The 19,054-nt window shown below is 52.6% G+C and overlaps 3 protein-coding genes across 3 annotated transcripts; 2 read left to right on the top strand and 1 right to left on the bottom strand.

Moving 5' to 3' along the window:
* The first annotated feature begins 392 nt into the window (after nt 1-392).
* On the top strand, nt 393-4,607 carry SMAC4_06319 (uncharacterized protein). The gene is made up of 2 exons (XM_066090432.1): nt 393-1,651; nt 1,703-4,607. The coding sequence occupies exons 1-2, from the start codon at nt 703-705 to the stop codon at nt 3,874-3,876; spliced, it is 3,123 nt and encodes a 1,040-aa protein (XP_065947796.1). The 5' UTR covers nt 393-702; the 3' UTR covers nt 3,877-4,607.
* Nucleotides 4,608-10,256: 5,649 nt separating this feature from the next.
* SMAC4_06320 (uncharacterized protein) lies at nt 10,257-12,171 on the top strand. Its single transcript, XM_003345871.2, has 2 exons — nt 10,257-10,885; nt 10,942-12,171. The coding sequence occupies exons 1-2, from the start codon at nt 10,521-10,523 to the stop codon at nt 11,669-11,671; spliced, it is 1,095 nt and encodes a 364-aa protein (XP_003345919.1). The 5' UTR covers nt 10,257-10,520; the 3' UTR covers nt 11,672-12,171.
* Nucleotides 12,172-12,501: 330 nt separating this feature from the next.
* SMAC4_06321 (uncharacterized protein) lies at nt 12,502-18,596 on the bottom strand. Its single transcript, XM_066090433.1, has 4 exons — nt 16,119-18,596; nt 14,697-16,059; nt 14,260-14,594; nt 12,502-14,133 (listed from the first exon to the last, which is right to left on the bottom strand). Exons 1-4 carry the CDS (start codon nt 17,178-17,180, stop codon nt 14,032-14,034), a joined length of 2,862 nt encoding a protein of 953 aa, XP_065947795.1. The 5' UTR covers nt 17,181-18,596; the 3' UTR covers nt 12,502-14,031.
* Between the last annotated feature and the right edge of the window lie 458 nt (nt 18,597-19,054).

Raw genomic sequence — 19,054 nt, 5'->3', positions numbered from 1 at the left:
GTTTGTCCCAGAGGTACACTTTCGCAAAACAGGCCCGTAATATTTTTAATAAAGCCATGGCATCTAAGAATGAGGATGGGTTAACTCCGGGAGAAAAATGCGACATCTTCTTCAAGATTCATTGTGTTCTGTACGAGTGTCATCGGCCCATGTGGGAGGAGCTCTTGGAAGCGACTTCGGAATATACAGATGTTGTTAAGGTGCCAGTGAGAACCTTGGAGGCCAAGCAGATGGAGCTTCCGCTAGAGCAGACCTGCCACTGTGGCCCGAGCGCGATGTGCGTCAAGCGCGGCGGGGCACATGTGTCTTGGCCGCTGAACGACATTGGCCAGTGCGCTGCAGGGAATGACCTTTAGCTCTCTGTGACAGTGGGAAAAAACCGACGCCATGCCGTCAATCACTCCGCGATTTCAGAAGTGGAAAGTTCGCAAGTGGCAGACCAGCCTCGCGTCGCATTCCCCGGGTCATCGCGACAATTTTAGACATTCGAATTCGATCCCAACATTTACTAGAGACACCGGCATCTGCATTACAGCCACAAATTCCAATACCAGGACATCATTACGTTACATTCGACCAGCAACAGTTAGACACAAACTCCAATTGGTGCCCATTCCCATCAGTCGTAATCGCAAACGAAGCCTTTCCTAGCTCTCCCTCGAAACCGTCAGTGGGAGCCGTACTGCGGCTCGATCCGCCGGAATGGCTCCTCCGAAACCTCAACTCATGCCCGAGCATACTGTCGACCGTACGCCCGAATATGAAAAGTTTATCGAAGAACTGCGTGCCTTCCACGAGAAGCGCGGCACCAACTTCGACCCCGAACCCAAGATGGGCAACCTGACAGTCGACCTGCTCAAGCTATTCAAGCACATTGTCGAACATGGCGGATACGATAAGGTCTCGGACGAAAAGCTCATGTGGCGGAAAATGTGCGAGGGTCTGGGTCTCATGAGGCACAATGCGCCTGCCGATGCTTATACGTTGAAACAAATATTCTACAAGAACTTGGCCGCCTACGAGATCAAGACGGTCCACAATAAGGAACCCCCTCCACCCGAGATTCTCGAGTTTACTACTGCAAAAGGAGGCTCGCTCTTAACTAGAACCCTTGAGAACTTTACCGCCAGGAGCTTGAAAGGCGACAAGGAAGATTCCGGTGACGACGGCACTCCGAGTAGGGAGCGGAGTACTGTTGACACTCCCAACTCGGCTCGCGCGTCCCGGGGTCTCAGAGAAGCGCCTGCACCGAGGGTGATTTTCCATCCAGACACAAACTCAACGCGGCAAACACGACATGCCGGTTCTGCGCAACAACAACCCGCAGCCAATCCTTCCTCCAACTCCAACTCACAAAACAGCCAACAACCCCCGTCGCATTCGCAATCTCATTCTAGTACCCCCATACCCTCCCACGGCCCGCCTCACGCCCACCAAAACCGAGGAAGCGCGTCAGTTATGTACAACCCAGGTCCCGACCACAGTCACCACCTGGTGCAGAGTTTCCAACCTCCGCCTTTGCAGCCGCTGCAGCTGCGTATCGTCGATACGCCTACGAGCAATCCCGAGTTATTCAACAAGAGGCGGCGCCTTCTGAGGCAACCTGGCACGTCCAGTACTTCGGCACTGGTACGCGCCGCCCTCCCTCCAGGTAAGTCTTGTCGCGACCGCTCCCTTGATCGCATATGCTCACCAATTATAGGTAGCCTCGATGGCCCGAATATTTACGAGCGCTGTCTCCTAGCTCTCCGATCCGGGATCCGTGCTGAGCAGGCCTTTGGACTCAACCACTTGGTCAAGATTTCGTTCGAGCGCGGTGACAAGTACAAGTTTGCACAATTTAGTGGATTGGCCGAAGGCTTGACCGAGTTTGCTCTGGGCGTTGGCAGCTTATTCTACAACGTTGAATGGATCATATCAAACGACCCCGATGCCGACGACGGCGACATTGGTGAGCTCGATGGTATCAACGGTACCCTTGATATCCTAGAGCGCATCGCACAGCTCAAGCCCAAGGATGTACAAGACAACTTCCAGCCTTCAGAGTTCACCGACCACATGACACTCGTCACCGAAGCCGTCCTGACCATTCGGAATATGGTCATGCTGCCGGACAACGCTTGGTTCATGGCGGATTACGCACCGATTAAAGACCTATTATGCATTCTTCTTCACCTCCCCGACATGGATCTCACCGTGGAGCTCAAGCATTTTGCGCTGGACATCGCCGAACAAATTACACCCAACTTGGTGCTGGAATCCGACGATCCCTTGTATCAAACCCTGCTTGGCCAGCTTAAGTCTAACGATCGCGGCACGATTCTCACCGCTTTGCGAGCTATTGGTCGTATCTCGATGAACCACGCCACGGAAACTAACAAGCTTCACGATGTCCCGGTCTCTGTCCTACAGAATCTTATGGACTGGCTTCTGCTCAACGACGACGAGCTGGTTGATGCCTGCCTCGACTTCTTATACCAGTATACTGCTGTTGTCCCCAATTTGGATACGCTGATCAAGGGTACGAACGTGGAGCACCTAGTCATCCACCTGGTCCGGTTGTTGTCCCACGGTGCTAAGCGCTACCACAAGGATATCGTAGTAAGCGAGGCTCGGATCGTGTATGACCCGCCTTCCGAGCAGGTCGTGTCGATTCCTCCTGACCTTCTCGAGCGGCTGTTAACCATGGAAGAACCAGAGCGCACACATCAGTGGGTGCGATGCACATTCGAGGAAGATCCCGATGCGCAGGTGACCCAGATAGCTATCTGGCAAGCCTACAACGCGGCGTTCCTCGAGCCACTAAAACGCACTGGACGAAGCATGATAAACGCAGCCGAGTTCATCAGAAACATCAGTTCCGTGTACCATACCGCTGGTGCGCAAGTATTCCGTGAACAGGGGCCTACTGGAGAGGTCCAGAGCCGGTTCATCATAAGGGGAATCCGGCCTCGTGCTTTCCCCATCAGTCCCGAAAACCGTGGCTACCTGGGCTGTCAGTGGACACGGCAGCCCACCAGCGACGAGCAGCAGCAACAACAACAACAGCACCAACATATGGTGTGCGGCGCCTGGCACCTAACCACCGAGTCGATGTGGAACCACATTCTCACGCAACACCTCGGCGAAGCCCCCGGCACCGACAACAAGTTCTCCAACAAAGAAGGCACCTACTCCTGCCACTGGGACAGCTGCCGCAGGTACCCGACGCCCACCAAGCTCAACTTGATGCAGTTGATGATGCACATCAAGACCCACCTCAAGGCTGAGGAAGCTCGTCACAACGCGCTTTATCCAGCGCTTCAACCACCCCCTACTCCTGCGGCTGGCGGACCCGGCGGCGCGACAGAGCCGTTCCCCGGTGGTCCTGCTAGTGGTATGACCACTCCCGGCGGCGGTCCTGTTCAGGTAGCGCCTTCGCCTAAGAGATCCAAGACGCGCGTGATCAAGCCGGCCAGCACCATCTCATTGACGTTTGAAGAGACGGCCAGCGTACGGGATGAGAGAAACCCGAACGTGCCGCCGCAGGCGGCGGGGATCCCGCTAAGTGCGGTGCTGATTCTGAGGAATATCGCCAGGAACGTCGTTAAGACCGATGCCGAGGAGCGGTTGAGGAAGCAGAGTCGCAAGCGGTTGGGTGATGGACAGGAGGAGGATGATAATGATGAGGCTAAGGAGGAGGAGGAGGAGGAGGGAGCGTTGGTGGTGGTATCAACAGTACCATCATACCCTGGACTGGTGGTGTCGGCGGACGCAGGATGGAACGAAAGGCTGTTCCGGCCTGTGATGCCGAGGCTCTGGGAGGTATTCTGCGAGAACAGGCTGTTGGCGCCGTACATCACTAGCTTGTTCAAGCTGCTGGAGCCGGTTGAGTAGAAGCTGGCACGCTCCTGTGGCTTTGGAACTCGCCCGGTTAATGTATCATGGAGAAAGACATGAGAAAACGGCGGCGGCGGCGGTGATGATGTGCATTATTCCAGTCTATCATTAGTTGTCGGTTCTACATACCAGGTTTTCATGGTTGTTTTTGTCCTTGGGATTCTCATTCATTGATAGGGGGTGTTTTCAGACGGATGGACCATGATTGTAGCAGCATTAGAGAACTAAGATTGACCAACAATTACATTGTAGCCTACTGTAGAGGTCATTCGTTGTATGGTAATCATTTAGATTCAAGCGCTCTATTTTCATTATTAGGTTCGTTTTGCTGGATAATGCCATTCCGAAATCACGATGATAAACGTATTGGATCTCTTGTGGGTGATGCAGAACGGTCAAAGGTGAAGGCGACCAGACGGGGAGGACCTAGTTCTTGGAAACTCATTCGACCGAGTATACTTTGCCGGTGTAGGGAAGTCGGAACCAAATTTATTAGTGATGATGAAGGCGGGAATAATTTACCAAAGTAGTACGTTGAAGTTATGATGCTTGAGCGAAGAAGAAGAAGCCGTGCAGTGTGAGTTGAGGGCATGGCATGGGTTGCCGCAAGGTAAGGGAGGGAGGGATGTTGGCGGGAAATGGGGTGTACGCAATAATGCTAAGCAACAGAGACGGTTGTGTATTTTTGTACATATAAATATGAATGCGTCATGGCAAGAAAACGACCTTCATTCACATCGATACACTTATATACATACATGGTAGAGCCGATGCCAGGTTCGTGACGTTGGGGTTGATTTTATTTTATGTTAGACTACTTTTTGGCTTTGGTGTTGAGGTGTGGTATGGTCTTCGGATGGGGTGTTTGAAATTGGTAATGCAGATGGAATAGAAGAGGAGGAACACGTTTTGGAGCCAAAAGAGAGCAACGGTTCAAAAGATGGTTATTTGGGGTGGTGATTGAAACGAATTGAATTGAATGTGACTATGTCAATCCAGTCTCGTTCACCCGTTCACCGAGGGGTTCACCGCTCACCGTGTTTGCCGTTCGTGTGTTTGCGGGCCTCTCAGCCCTACCGTAAGGTGCAACACCATCATTCTGCGCGTTCTGCGCAAAAACCCACTTCATGCCCTTCCTCTCTTTTTCTCAGGACCCACGTTGTTGAGCTGGGCACCCGTGGCGGCGGGACCAGCCGAACCGCCCTTTGACATTTGCCCTTTTCAGGGTCCGACCGGGGGAACGGGGGATCGGGGGCAAGCAGTGAGCAAATCATCGTGAACTCCGTGCAAGGTCCGTGTGAGTGGAGGAGGGTGGAGGAGCCGAGCCGGGAGAAGAAGTGGACAGGTATCGTGACGTGACGGGAAAATGGCACCTAACCCACAAAGAAAATCATCGTGAACCCCGAACCGGGCGGGAACTTAGCCCTTTTTGACGTGTTTGGACCCCCTCCCCCCTCCCTCTGGGGTCCGACCTGGAGAGACGAAGACAAAACGACACGAAACGACACGGGCCACGACGGTACTGATGGCTGCCACTAAACCTAGCATTTGTGATCGCCTTCTCCTGCACCCCATGCCCATCATGCAAGCGCGAGAGCGACAAACAAGCAGGATCGTGAGCCATCCCATCCAATTTGCGCTAAGCATCGTGAAGCGAGAAAAAGGGAACTTGAAAGCGGTGGCCCGAGCGCTCCATGTGGTGGCAGTGGTCGTTAGACTAGACTGGGCGGCTCCTCCCCAGGGGTCCAACAAGTGGCGACCACCGGTGAAGCCATCGTGAAGTATTAGGGGCGCATGGCATTGGCGGGAAAGGGGTACTACGGGTGTGCCATGTTTCACGATCTTTCAATCCACCCCGGGTTCCCGACTGGTTGGATCTGACGATGGGCTGCACGACACTCAAAGCCTGTGGCGACGTTGCGGCTGAACGTAAATCAACGACATGCGATGTTTCTAATTCAGTGCAGACACGGCGCGCAAACAATTGTTAAAGCGGGAAAGTCAACAACCGCATAGTTGGCTGAAGGGATTCAGCCGTGCGGCTCCAAGGAGAAAAAGGAACCGTTTGGGATAGGAAAAAGGCCAAACTGGTCGGGCATCGATAATCAGGTAGCATTCCTGACGAGTTGATGGCAATGATACGGCTGTTATCATGTCAAGCTCTTCTAGGCTTATCATCGTTTTCGGAATGCCTTCATCAAGGTTACCGATGAACCTTTCAAGCGGTGAGGCGGTCTACGCGGCACTCCTTCAGGTATCCGGACCTCTGCTTGCACGAATTATGGTAGGACATGTCATACCCCAAGTGCGGAAGGATGCAAGTTGGTTGCACTGCGGAATGGTCTCGACTTCCCTGGGTCTGCAGGTTGAGATGCTGGGCATGGATTCCAGACTCGAACTTCTGCCGAGTATGCGAAAACAAGAAGCATCCGGCATCGGCCATTGACCGCGACGGCTACCATCTGCGTCACCGACTTCAGTGATGATGAAAGGAAGCCGGTGAGGTTCCTGACATGATGGCGGCTGTCATGTTGTTGCATTTCACCGTTTTCGATTAACAAGCGATGCATCTTCCTACTGTAAGTAGGGGACTTCGGATTTGCTCTGGACGACAAGAACGAGAATAGAGGCATACGTTCATCAACGGATCAGACCGTCATAGATGCAATCGCGCGAGCTTGGCTCTTTGAGTTTCGACAGGATATGCTCCCTTCTGGATACGACATGTTCTGCATGGTGTGTACATATTGGCGTAGATCTCTGGATCCAGTCAATGGGATGATACCGGTTTCGACCAGTGGTGCCGTCCAGCGGGAACTATTCGAGCTCGCCTAGACGTCAATGCCGTCGGGTGTGGCACATGACCAGCAAGTTCTTCTCCCGTTCTGCGTCCGAGACGGGTCCCGGAGTGCCTATGCATGGCGTAGTGATATCCAGGGGTTTCAAAGGTGACAGCCCAGGGTGAACACGAGCAGAGAGGTATGTAGAGAGGTGTGGTGGGAGGGCGGTAACCAGCTTTGACTTATGTGACGTCTAATTCAGTACTCTGGCATTGATCCGGCGGCTTGCTAGTTGACCACCTACATCAGCAGTAGCCAACCAGAATCTGAGATAGACTTTGATCAGGAATAGCGACGACATTCCGTAGCACTCAAAAGGTGTCCTGGCGTTGCCTGGCTTGCGTGTGGAGGCATTCTAGGCTCGACAGCTTTGCCGTAATTGTGCAATACGACGGGGTGGGAAAGTGGTTCCATGATACCGAGTGGAATAGAAACTGAACGAAAGGCGGGGCTTGAAGGACAATTGTCGAAGGCTGGGCTGCTGGTGAGAAACCCGAGATACAAAGTTGAAGGTTCTGTTTGGCGAAGGACCGCCGAATTCTGTGACACAAATGCCCGTTCGAAACGATCCAATGCCCAAATGCGGATTCAATCAGTACCTTACTTGCTTTGTTGTGCGTGGAAGGTACATCTTGCATTGCTGGCAGGAACAATTTGCGACTCCATCGAAGGGCACTGTTGTTGCTGTACGTGGCCAGGTTCGTGCAAATCCCAACGACGATGGCTTCTGATAGCAGCGGTGAGCCCCCGTCTCTCTGTCACAAACAAAAAGATATCGACATGAGGATTTGTAATTCTGCTAGAAGAGGTATTCCACATGTCCAGCTCCATATGAGCCAGATGTTGCTGTTTGTGGTAGCAACGGGGGTTTTGGGCAGAGCAAGATATGAGCCTGATAGTGTGACAACATGACAGTAGATGCAAAACTTGAGCACACCGCAGGCGCCACTTTCCCGATGTTGGAAAGTGCACCCCCACTCTAACTGGTCGCTTCTTTTTTCCACACCCCCTGTACTTCGGTACGTGTGTACTTGCCAGAGGTACAAACCTTTGGCACCAAAAATGCCAACGGTACCTTCCCTGTACTGCAACCCCAACGGGGAACGCCGGGGCTTCTAGATTCCCGTTCTAGATTGAGGTGGAGGTCGACCAACCCCTGAACACACTAAAATCCTCCGCTAATCGCGTGCCCGCAACCTCGAGAGATTGGGAACTAGGAAAACATGGAGGGCGGGATGGTGCTCGCAGTGGTCGGATTTCCAGAGAGTCCACCAAGAGCTAGCGTTGCACCAAAAATTCAGTACTCGAGCGGCTTTCCGTCATTGTTTTCATCATCGAATGTAAAAGCCGCTAGTGATATCTCAATGAGTTGGGTTCAACGGTCTGCTATGACAACAGCACCATGAACAACGAACGCAATGTCGAACAAATCACTTACAGACACCAAGACTGGGCAAGTTATCCTGACCGGAAACCGGCATTGGAATTCATCTAGTGAAAGGCGGTAAGATCTCCCATTTCCACATCTCAGGGGACCAAGTGCCACAGCGGAGCGAAGGAGGGTCGACATCTCACAAGTGTTGCCGTTTCAGGTTAGATCACGGGACCACCGTGGAGGAAGTGAGGCCATCTCTCGCTTGTTGAGACCCTGAACTCGCCTGCTCGCCCACACAGAGCTCCATCTTTCTTGCCTCGTATTCTGCCGGCGTAAAACCGAGTAGGGCAGTCCAGTCGGTTAGAGAAGGAAAGATGAATGAGTGTGATGGGTTTAGGCGTGCTCAGACGTGCTCCTTGGGATACACTGCAGCAGTCGGTCAAAGCAGAGTTTAAAAGATCCATGGGTATGGAATGGGACCAAAAATGCTAGTGTGCCAGTCTTGCACGACAGCCAAGACCCGTCCTGCCGTCCCCGTCAACAACCCCACAGTTTCGTACCCCTCCCCACTCTTTGACTTCAGTTTCTCAGTACCGGTCGTCGCCAAGACCAAATTGAGAACAACTCTCCAAAAAGCAAAAAATTCCAAGGAGATGGCGCACCCACGGAACACCCACGGCAACACAATGAACGTGCCATTAGGAGGAAGTCTCAGGCTCCCAGGCACGCTGCACACCCAGGCATTCTTCGGTAAAAACCCTGATGGTCTGGTGACCTGTTGCGTACGATCCTAATCTTCGGATCCCCCCGAGTCCAAGAGACTTCAACCAGCTTTTAGTCGAGCTTTGCTTGTGAGCCGTCTCACCACTAGCCAGCAACCTGTCATCCCGTGTTTTCATATCCTGGGCAAGCACTAATATTACATATATTGCCCATCGGCCAGAGACAGTCGGTCTTTGGAGCAGTTCGATCCGATCCGGCACAAATCAGGTATGTGTTATGTATTTGTGGCTGTCTGCCGTTTCCATTCGTCGAAACTACCGTCTTACTACATATCTGCTGTGTGCCTTACTCTGCACAACAGACTGTGGTAAAAAAAAAAAAAAAAAAAAAAAGGTGGTGGTGGTGATGATGTCTGAAGTGGTAGCGGTACGCTTGGGATAGACGCGGGAGTACCTCCAGGGTAAGAGGTATCTATGCACACCCCGGTTCGAAGAAGGATGGAATTGCAAAAACTGGCAGGGACGGAAAGTGCTGGCTCACTGCTCAGTAAACATCCTCTTCTTTTGACGGTTTCTCCTTCCCAATCGCGGCAAGAAAATTGTTGTCATTTCCTTTTGTCTCTATGATTTACGTACTTTCCGAGGGGGGGTCTGAGGGGGGGTCGCTGCTGCGGCATGATTCAGTTCGCTGTCGATCCCTGTCCCATCTGATAGTCATTCTCGCAACCGCAACCATGCCCATTCAGGTTCGAAAAACCAGAATTCTTGGTTGCGTTGCACACAGCAATTGGAGAAGGATCCAAACCTACGTTTAGCTTCGGAGGTTCGCAAAGGGTTCACACTAGTGGAAGGGCTCAGCAGCAGTGCTGCCACATAAGGTAGCAGCATAGCTTGAACCACGGCATCTCTCGGTGTGAGTGGGCGAGCTGACGATCGACGGAGAACCACTCCAGATCAGACAAGTGCAGCAACCCAAACGCGCCAGCAAAAACTAGGTATGTAGTAGCACGAGAAGATCTCGACTCGCCTTCGCCCCCCCTTCGCCCGCCTCTTCGGTTGCTTGGCTCCCCTGGTCCTGTTCGTCCATCATCACTTGTCAAACCCTCGCAGGCTTCCCCATCCGTTACTCATCTGCTTCTTGTAATCCCCATCCACCCTTGGCCACCACCTGGCAGAGAGACCCGCCTGGACTTTGCCTCATCCCATCTCCGGTTTTCCTAGTGTTTTGGCTTCAACTTATCCGTCAGAACTCCTATCCATCCATCTCCGCCCTCCAGACGGCGTTTTGTTTAAAAGACCCCAAGCTCCCTCCTCTCTTGCTCCCTCCTCTTGTTCTTGACCAAGCAGTTTTGTTGTCGCTATTGAAGAGCCCTGGTACATTTGTTGTACCTTGAACCCTCCCCCCCCCCCCCCCCCCCTTTCGCCCACTGCTCATTCACTTTAATACCCAAACCTTTATCCCGTCTTTTTGCTCCCGCAGCGTTGTTCTCCTGTTGTTGTTTGTTTGAGAACCCTGAAAAGCTCCGCCAGTTCACTTCTCTTTTGCGTGATCATCTTGGTGAAGGTCCATTTATCTTCGGATTAGAACCTACACATCCAAGCTCGAAGCACGCACCTTCCTACAAAAGGGTCACCTTGCAACGAAATCTCCCACCTGGCAACTATCCAACCTCCGACTTAATTTCACCAAAGCAAATCATCAAAATGGCCGCTGCTACTCGCTCCGTCCGCATGGCTTCGCGCCTTGGCTCCCTCCCCCGTCCTTCGGCTCTCTTTGCCCAAAAGGCCTCGGTCACCCAGCGTGCCGCCTTCTCGGTCTCCATCCGCAACCTCAAGTCCGAGGTCGTCAAGGAGATGGAGGTCCCGGTCACCATCTACTCTTCCGACTCCAAGGGCGCCTCCTCCGCCAATACTGGCGATCATTTCAGCATTCCTGTAAAGCCTCGCCAGCAGGTCGAGGAGAGCGAACCTGATGAGTTTGTTAAGCCCTTGGAGGACAAGGTCTACCGTCAGATGCCCCGCACTCTTCAGAAGATGAGCGTCATGGGCAAGGTCATCATCATCACTGGGTAAGCCCTCTTTGTCTCCAGATCAGATCCTAGGTCGATTACTAACATTTTCCCAGTGGTGCCCGTGGTCTCGGTAACTACATGGCTCGCGCTTGCGCTGAGGCTGGTGCCAAGGCCATTGCTATCTTCGATGCCAACCAGGAGCTCGGAGACGAGTCTGCTGCCGAGCTTCATCAGAAGACTGGCCTTCCCGTCTCATTCTTCAAGGTGGACGTTCGTGATGGCAACGCCATCAATGCTGCCGTCCAGAACGTCGTTGACCTCTATGGCGCTCCGGACGTTCTCGTCAACTCGGCCGGTATCGCCGACTCGAACATCCCCGCTGAAAAGTACGATGCCGCTATGTTCCGCCGTCTCATCGACATCAACCTCAACGGTTCTTTCCTCATGTCCCAGGCTGTTGGCCGCGCTATGATGGACGCTGGAAAGCCCGGCTCCATCATTCTCGTTGCCTCCATGTCTGGCACCATTGTCAACTACCCCCAGGAGCAATCCTGCTACAATGCCTCCAAGGCCGGTGTCATCCAGCTCGGCAAGTCTCTCGCTGCCGAGTGGGCCAAGTACAACATCCGCGTGAACTGCATTTCCCCCGGTTACATGGATACCGCTCTTAACAAGGTCCCCGCCCTTGATGCCCAGAAGAAGATCTGGAAATCGCTCACTCCCCAGGAGCGTCTGGGTGCCGTCGATGACCTTAACGGTCTCTGCGTCTTCCTTGCTTCTGACGCCTCTAGCTTCATGACTGGTTCCAACGTCATCATCGACGGTGGTTACACCCTTTACTAAGCTGGTCGCTTCTCATGGGATTTTTGGCTTTGAGGGAATACCTTATAGACGGTTTCTGTTTTCGGCTTGATACCCAAGACTTTGTGTGCAGGCAAAATACAACTACTCATGCGGTTCCTGCCTACACCAAAAAAAGTCACGGACGGATTTTAGTTTTACGACAAGGACGACCACACCTTTCTCTCAGTTGGCATGGCGGTTTTTCTTTTTCTCTAATAGACGGACACCAACGGGTTTTCTCGCTTTTCATCAGCGCGCAGCGGGTTTGGCTTGCTGGAAATCTTCTTCGCATCGAAAAAGACACAGGAAAGACGGGATGGCGTTTGGGGACATGGATGAATGATATTTTACTTTTCCGCGATCTTTCCTCGAGTTGCTTTGGCTTTGTTTGCTCTGACGCTCAAAGAAAGGTCACAAAAGAACGGGGTGAACGGGGAAAGGGGCTCTCCCATGATCGAATCGAACATGGTCTCTTGATATGTAGATGATACGATATGATCTTTTTAGCATAACAATTATGACTGCTTATCAACTTATCTCAACCTATTCCCACTTTTTGCTCCGTGATGGTATCGTCATATGTCATGAGCTCGAACCCGTCCCGTCCCGCAACCGGGGACATGTCAAGTGAAATACGACCTAATAACGCAAGCCGCATTTCACTTGAAACAAAACAACGAAATACACCCACGAGCCCAGGGACCATTGTTGAACAGCAAATTGGTCCTTTGATCGTGGCCCGGCGGGCTTAGGTCCTTTGAGAAGTAGAGAGGGCTGACGTCACAAAGTGGATACCGCTTGTCGATAAGCAGTATCGATACGGTCTCCGTTCCAAAGACTACCTAGTTGTAGAGGCTCAGAAGAAAAAACGGAAATCCCGGGCAGTTGAACGGAGCAAAAGGAGCAAAGGAGCGAAAAGGAAAAGGGGAGACCAAGGGAATCAATGATGGCCAGCGGGCGGGACTTTGATGATATATAATTAGTTGATTAGTAGTGTTCTGACTTACTATCTGACGCACTCCCTTACTCTGCCGTCATTCTTCATATTGTACTTATATGGCGGGTGGGAGAAGAACGTCAACCAGCGCGCCTTGGGGGAAAGAAAGAAACTGGGGAGGCAAAATGGTTCACAGCTTAACAAGAGATTGTCTGGGCTAGGGAGAGGATAACGGTAGGATGGTCCTTTGGATGCACGTTGTGAACTACAAAGGATTTATTTGGTTTAGTTGACTGGCGGGTCCGACTGGGATAAGGCCACGCCAGACTTCGTCAGTTCGAGAGGTGGATGAGAACTATGGAAGTGAAGATCTGGTCGTAAGTAGAGAGAGATGCTGATGGTCATTGAGATGTTGGTATGAAGCAAGGCTCTTCGATGCAAACATATCAACCACATCAAGAAAGAGGAGAGAGACATCAGGTTCCAAGCCTCGACATTCACTTCAAGTGGTACGTACCACTTCCCTATCCTCCAGAAAGCCACCCTTCTTTGCTGTTTGTCCGCTTTTCCACCGCGTCCAACAAACCTATTTACCTACCTAGTTGACAAAAACGCACCATGATGAGACACACTTTCTCTAGCCCTTCGCCGAGAACATCTCGCCCCATCCATACATACCTGGGTTACAAGTCCAATTTCTTCTTCCATGTTGTTGTATAAATACCAGAACAATCATCATTAACCAAGAAAATAAATGGTCCCCCTCTTGACGCAATTCCTGATTTCCCAGCCAAAGTCCGTAATAAAACCATGAAGACCGAAGAAAGATAAAGAGCTCATTTATCTGTGTGTGCGTGTATCGAAAGGCCGAGAACCAGTAAACAGAAAGCATCAGTCGCGCTGCGGCTCGCTGTGCTATACCTTTACAACTTCGCTATGTCGCTATGTGCTCTGGCTTGCTTGCTCTGCATTCGTATTCCGTTCGCTCGCTGTGCAACGGATCGTATCTCTTTCCCCGTGTAAGATGTATGCGTGTATACGTGTGCGCTCCGGGCTCGCTCCATTCGTTGGGTGTCAAAAATATCCTTCGTTCGTAAAATAGAAGATAGAAAAAGTACCAAAAAGAATTTGGTGTGTTTAAGGATCGAAAGTACATGTGTTTTGTGTCGAGGTACCCATAGATCGCTCAAACCAAGAAAAAAATTCCAGCAGATGCAAAATCAAGATCTGGCCGGCCCATGTAAAGGTAGAGCTGAGATCATCGTGATCATGACCTAGCCCAATCCACAACCCTCTTTTGCTGAGGAGAGTTGCTTCAGAACCAAAAAGCAAAGAACATAAGGGGGATGCGAAACAATAACGCTCCAGGGGAATATCTCTCATGTGCGCGTGAGCAGCACAAAACGCCTAGAAGGATCATACACTACTGCCCTTTACGAGCCTTTTCTTGGGCTCTGGCCTCCCTCGCTGCTCGGACTAGGGGCGCCAGTGTTGATAGGTCGACGCACTTGTTCATGAAGTCGTGCTGTTACAATAGTCAGCCCGGGTTCCCGGAGAATATCATCATCAAAGTGAAACTGGCAACGAAAAGCAGGTGGAAAGCCGCAGATATGCGAGCCATTCCCCGAAACGGGGACGGATCAAGACTTACCCTTAGAAGATCATGAGCGCTGGCCCTCTTCTCCGGGTCTACCTTGAGGGCAAAGTAGAGGAAGTCGCGGAATACTGGCGAGAGCGATTGCTCATCCTTGATGTGTGGCGTGCCGTTGGTAGCAATGAGCCAAAGTGCTCGGAGAGGCGACTCGGTCAGATAGGGAGGTTCTCCTTCAATCATCTCGATGGCCATAATGCCCAGTGACCAGATATCCACCTTGCGGCCGTACTCTTTACGTGTCACGACCTCGGGCGCCATCCAATAAGGCGTGCCGACCATTGTCGTGCGCTTACTTTGAGCTTCATTGATTGTAGCACAGAATCCGAAATCAGCTATGGGGAAAGAACATGGGTTAGCAACCGGTCACAACACCAAACGTGCGTGTAAAGAGTGTAATTCCGAGATTCCCATAGGGGTCCGAAGGGAGAACTTACTGAGCTTGATATTGCCTTCCATGCTAAGTAGGATGTTGTCTGACTTGATATCTCTGTGGATGACACCCTTGGAGTGCAGGTGTTGAAGGCCCCTGAGAGTTTCTCGGCACACTGACGCGATCTGTCCTTCAGTCATGATGTTGAACGTGACGACATCCGTCAAGCTACCACCCTCCATGTACTCCATTACCACCCACAATTCTCCGGCACACAGGTAACTGTCAATAAAGTTGACAATGTTGGGGTGTGAGCTCTCCTTCATAACCAGGATCTCATTGATAATGAGATCCTTCTTCGGTTGCTGCTCAAGGTTCATTTGCTTGATGGCTACCAGTCTGTTGCTTCCCCTTTCATGGCCAGTGTAAACACCACCAGAGGCACCTTGGCCAATCTTGGTAAACCCGCGATAAATCTCTCTCGGGTCACCGTCAGAGCATATTCTCTTGAGGGATGCCACCACATCAATCGCGTTGCTTTGCCGAGGTCTGTGACGAGGTCTTGCGCCAGCCTGGGGAACTGCGCCTTGGGCTTGTGGCATACGAGGAGCTCCATTGACGTCTGGCTGCCGGGGGTGTTGGTGTTGTGAGGTGGGCGGAGTAGGTTGTTGTCTCTTGCTCGCAGCTCGGCTCAATTGACCACTCATCGCTGCTTGGGCCTGGGCCATAGCCTGTTCTTGCTGGTGTTGCAACAATTGCTGCTGATAAGCCGCGGTCTGGTTCGCCGCCACGATCGGGAGCAGTGGAGAGGCCTGCACGGGAGAAAATGGAGCAGCCCCGTTTGTCCTGGAATTCGATCTCGACCTGTTCCTGTGCTCCTCCTGGTAAATATGCTGAACGTTATCCTTGGGAGGGAGGTATGGTATCGCGGGCTCTTCTCCGGGCGGTGGCATGCCAATTCCTGAATCCTTGGCTGGGTATGAAGTTGGGGGCACGAGCGGTCGTGTGGATATGTTTGCTGGTGGCTTCGGTGCCGGTCGGCTGGGAATTAGGTTGACATCCTTTGCTGGAAGCGGACCAGGACCCTTGGGTACCGGCGGTGGCGCACGGGGATTCTCAAAGCTGCCTTCATGACCAACTTGAGGAAACCGAGGACTAGCGGGTGGACTGATCATTGGCGACATGGGGCCATGAGTGTAGCCACCACCTGTTTGCAGTACGAGCGGAGTGGTGCCGGTCACTGGTGGGCTGCGGAAATCGGCCGCTCGTGCATCGTGGAACTTCTCTAGCTGTTGGTCTTCTTGTGGCTTTTCTGTCGTCTCCTTGTAGAAAGTGAGGACATCAACCAGTATCTGTGGGTGTTCTCTTCTGTCCTTCTCTGTGATTCCACTCTCGCTTATCAAACGCTGCCACTCTTTCGGCAAGCCCTATCGACGTGTTAGTATATCGATAACTTCCACGCAGTCGAACTCGCAGGTCAACTTACCGTGAATTGACCAGTGTTGCTGTCATAGCCGACATGTGTTACGTGGACGGGGTTCTCTGGCGCCGAAATTAATGGCTTCTTCGGAGACCCAACCAAGCTGTTCATGAAGCCGGAGAAGCCTGACTTCTTCCTTAACATGCCGGGAACCCTAGACTCTTTTCCATCGCCGGAGTGTCTCTTGTTACTCGAAGAACTGCTCTCTGATTTGGACGGCTTTTCGCTTGGTGGGAGTTGTTCAGCCGACGAAAAACTCGCCGACTGGCGGAATGACGACGCGCCCATGGTCTTGTTGGATTTGGTTGATTTGGGCGACTTTGTCGGTTTCGAGGATCTCACAGCCTTGGAGTCTGTGTTTGAGCGCGATAGAGTAAGCGGGGGAGGAGGAGGGGCGATGCGGCGAGGAGAGAGGTTGTTGAAGTGCGCAATCGTGTTCGTGGACGAGGGCGCGGACGCGGCTGATAACTTTGTCGCCTCGATTCGATTGAGAATGGCTTTGCCGTCGAATGGAGCGCCAATCAGTTCATCCGTGGATGATTTGTTTTGATCGAAGGATCCAATGCAGGAGTCTAGTGGGTCGTACTGCTTGGATGTGTCCTTGTTCCTGGAGCTAGTAACGGTGGTGCTGGCGGCAGCGCTGGGATAAGGCTGCGATTGAGATTGGGGATGCGACGACGAGGCCGGCGAGAGGATAAAGCCGTTGGCTGGTATTGTCTGGATCGGATTGTAAGGGCGATTTGCGGATTGGGGGCGAGTGGTGTTGGAGCGTGGCAAAGAGAGGTTGCTGCCTTTGGCGTTGGCGGGCGCGTTTGAAGGGACGACTGGGACAGATACGGTCCTGGCCAAAGAAGGGCTTTGGCTGCTATTGGGGCCCCGGCGCAGGCTGGAGGAGCTCCGTTTTCTGTCTAGAGATTGGGCGTCAATACGGAGCGATTCGACGTTGAAAGAGGAGCTAGTGCGGTGATTTGCGGAGGGCGGGCGTTGCTTCTTTGTGAGTCTTTTGCGATGCGGAGTGGAGGAGGACGAGGTGGGCGAGAGGAGGGAGAGCTGGCCGTCCATGGTCATTGCAAAAGAAACCCAACCCTAGTCGGGGGAGGGCAGCGAGGGCCAAAAGATGGGGTAACTAAGAATAAGAAAAGACAAGAAAGGTGTTCAACGTACGGTACTGGCGGACGGTTTGGCTGGGGCCGGGTCAACCAAAGCAGGCGAGACTTGGAGAATGAGACGGGAATTGGGGGGGTGGTAGCAGTTATTGAGGCGGGCGGGATAGGTTGGCAAGTGGCAGGCCAGGGTCGCAAGACACAGAATGGACAAGACAAAAAGTCGACAATTGAAGGGGACGGACCCTGGAAGCTTGATGCTGGTCGAAAATTGCGCTTTGGTTTGTGGTGGGATCGTGTACAAGTCGAAAGGTACAAGGTGGTCAAGGAAAAAAAGGCACACCCCAGACCGGCGATGCTAAGGTAGGTTTGACGGGAACTAGGTAGATTGGAGGAAGGGCGATGCTTTCTGGGTGTTGTTGCTTGTGCGTTGGAACTCGGACCACCTAGGTAGATGGACTCTTGGGTGTCGCTTCTCACTTTTTTCCCGTTTCGTTTTTGTAGGTGATTTCTTGGGTCTCTTTTTGGATGACGATTTCTCGATGGATCTGAACGCTTTAGAGTGCTTATCACAAGGTCAGGCAGGGTCCGGCTGCCTTTGAAAGTGGTTACTAGACGTTAGCTTTGTGGTCTTTGCACGGCACCCAATTGAACAGGGCAAGGTTGGGTATAGTCCAGGTAGTAAGGTGCTTGTGGTGCTGGGGCAAGCAAACCGGGGTTCGCTCTCGTGGTGGTGCTACAAGTGCGCAGACTCTCAAGAGGGTCTGGGTGACTTGGTGACTTGGTGACTGGATGACTGGGTGGGCGGCGCGGGGGATTGCTTGCTTTGGGCTGTGTGTGTCCAATTGTGGTCCAACTTGTGCGAGTCGGTGTCGATGTGGTTGTCGAATGTTGCTAAACTCGTCAATCTCGTTATCGATGACTTTTGCTCTTGACCGGGCTCAAACAACTGGACCCGAGCTGATGGCCCGTCGTTGGGGACTGTATGCGCGGCGCTGCTGCTTATGCTGCGCTTGGTGAGTGTCGTCTGAAGTCGTCTGGCTGTCGTCCGGTGACGGTCGGACGGTGGGCGGGGACGAGCACTCGGTCTGCAGATGCCGGAATGGAATTGGAGACGGGGACGCAGAGTTCAGGGGAGCATATGTCAATCAATCCCAAAGAAAGATGACTGCTTGACTGCTGTCGGGCGGCTGTTGCTTGCTGCACCACACGCACACACACACACACACACACACACAGACACAGCTGAGGGCACATACACTTTTGGCTTCAGTTGTTGGACAGAAAGACGGGAAAGTGTGTCCGACCTTCTCGCTTGAGTCGAGCCTGGCTTCCGTCTGGGAAGGAAGCAAGTCTGCACCTCACTTCTGCAATGTGGGCAGGCAGACAGGGCAGGTGGGGATGGTGGAGTCGGGAAAGTGGGACTGACTGCCGGGGTGCGGTGCCATTGCAGTTGAAGAGAGCCCACTTTTGACCACTGCTGCCACTGCTGCCACTGCAAAAGAGGCGCCTGTGAAAGGCTTCACCTGCCCACTTTCTGTCCAACCGCCGGCGGCAACGGAACGGCGATGGACACTCTGGACAGGCTGACAGGGACCAGGGCACCACGACCTCTTGGACATTTTCCCCTCAGGTCGTTTCTTGACATCGATTGTCTTGAATTCCATTGGCATGATTGGCATCACTGGGCACCATCCCGTTGCTTCCCCGTCCAACACCCGCTCTGGACCTTGCTCGGCGCCGTTACCACTCATTCCAAGGGGAAATGTCGATAACTTGCTGCACTCTCCCACGTTTGCAGAATTACGTCCGAGACCAGTCTGGCTCGGTCTGTTGGTC

Source organism: Sordaria macrospora, chromosome 7 (genome assembly GCF_033870435.1).
Source record: "Sordaria macrospora chromosome 7, complete sequence".
Taxonomy (NCBI): Eukaryota; Fungi; Ascomycota; class Sordariomycetes; order Sordariales; family Sordariaceae; genus Sordaria; species Sordaria macrospora.
The sequence above is the reverse complement of the archived record's forward strand: the minus strand, read 5'-3'. Positions and strand labels throughout refer to the sequence as shown.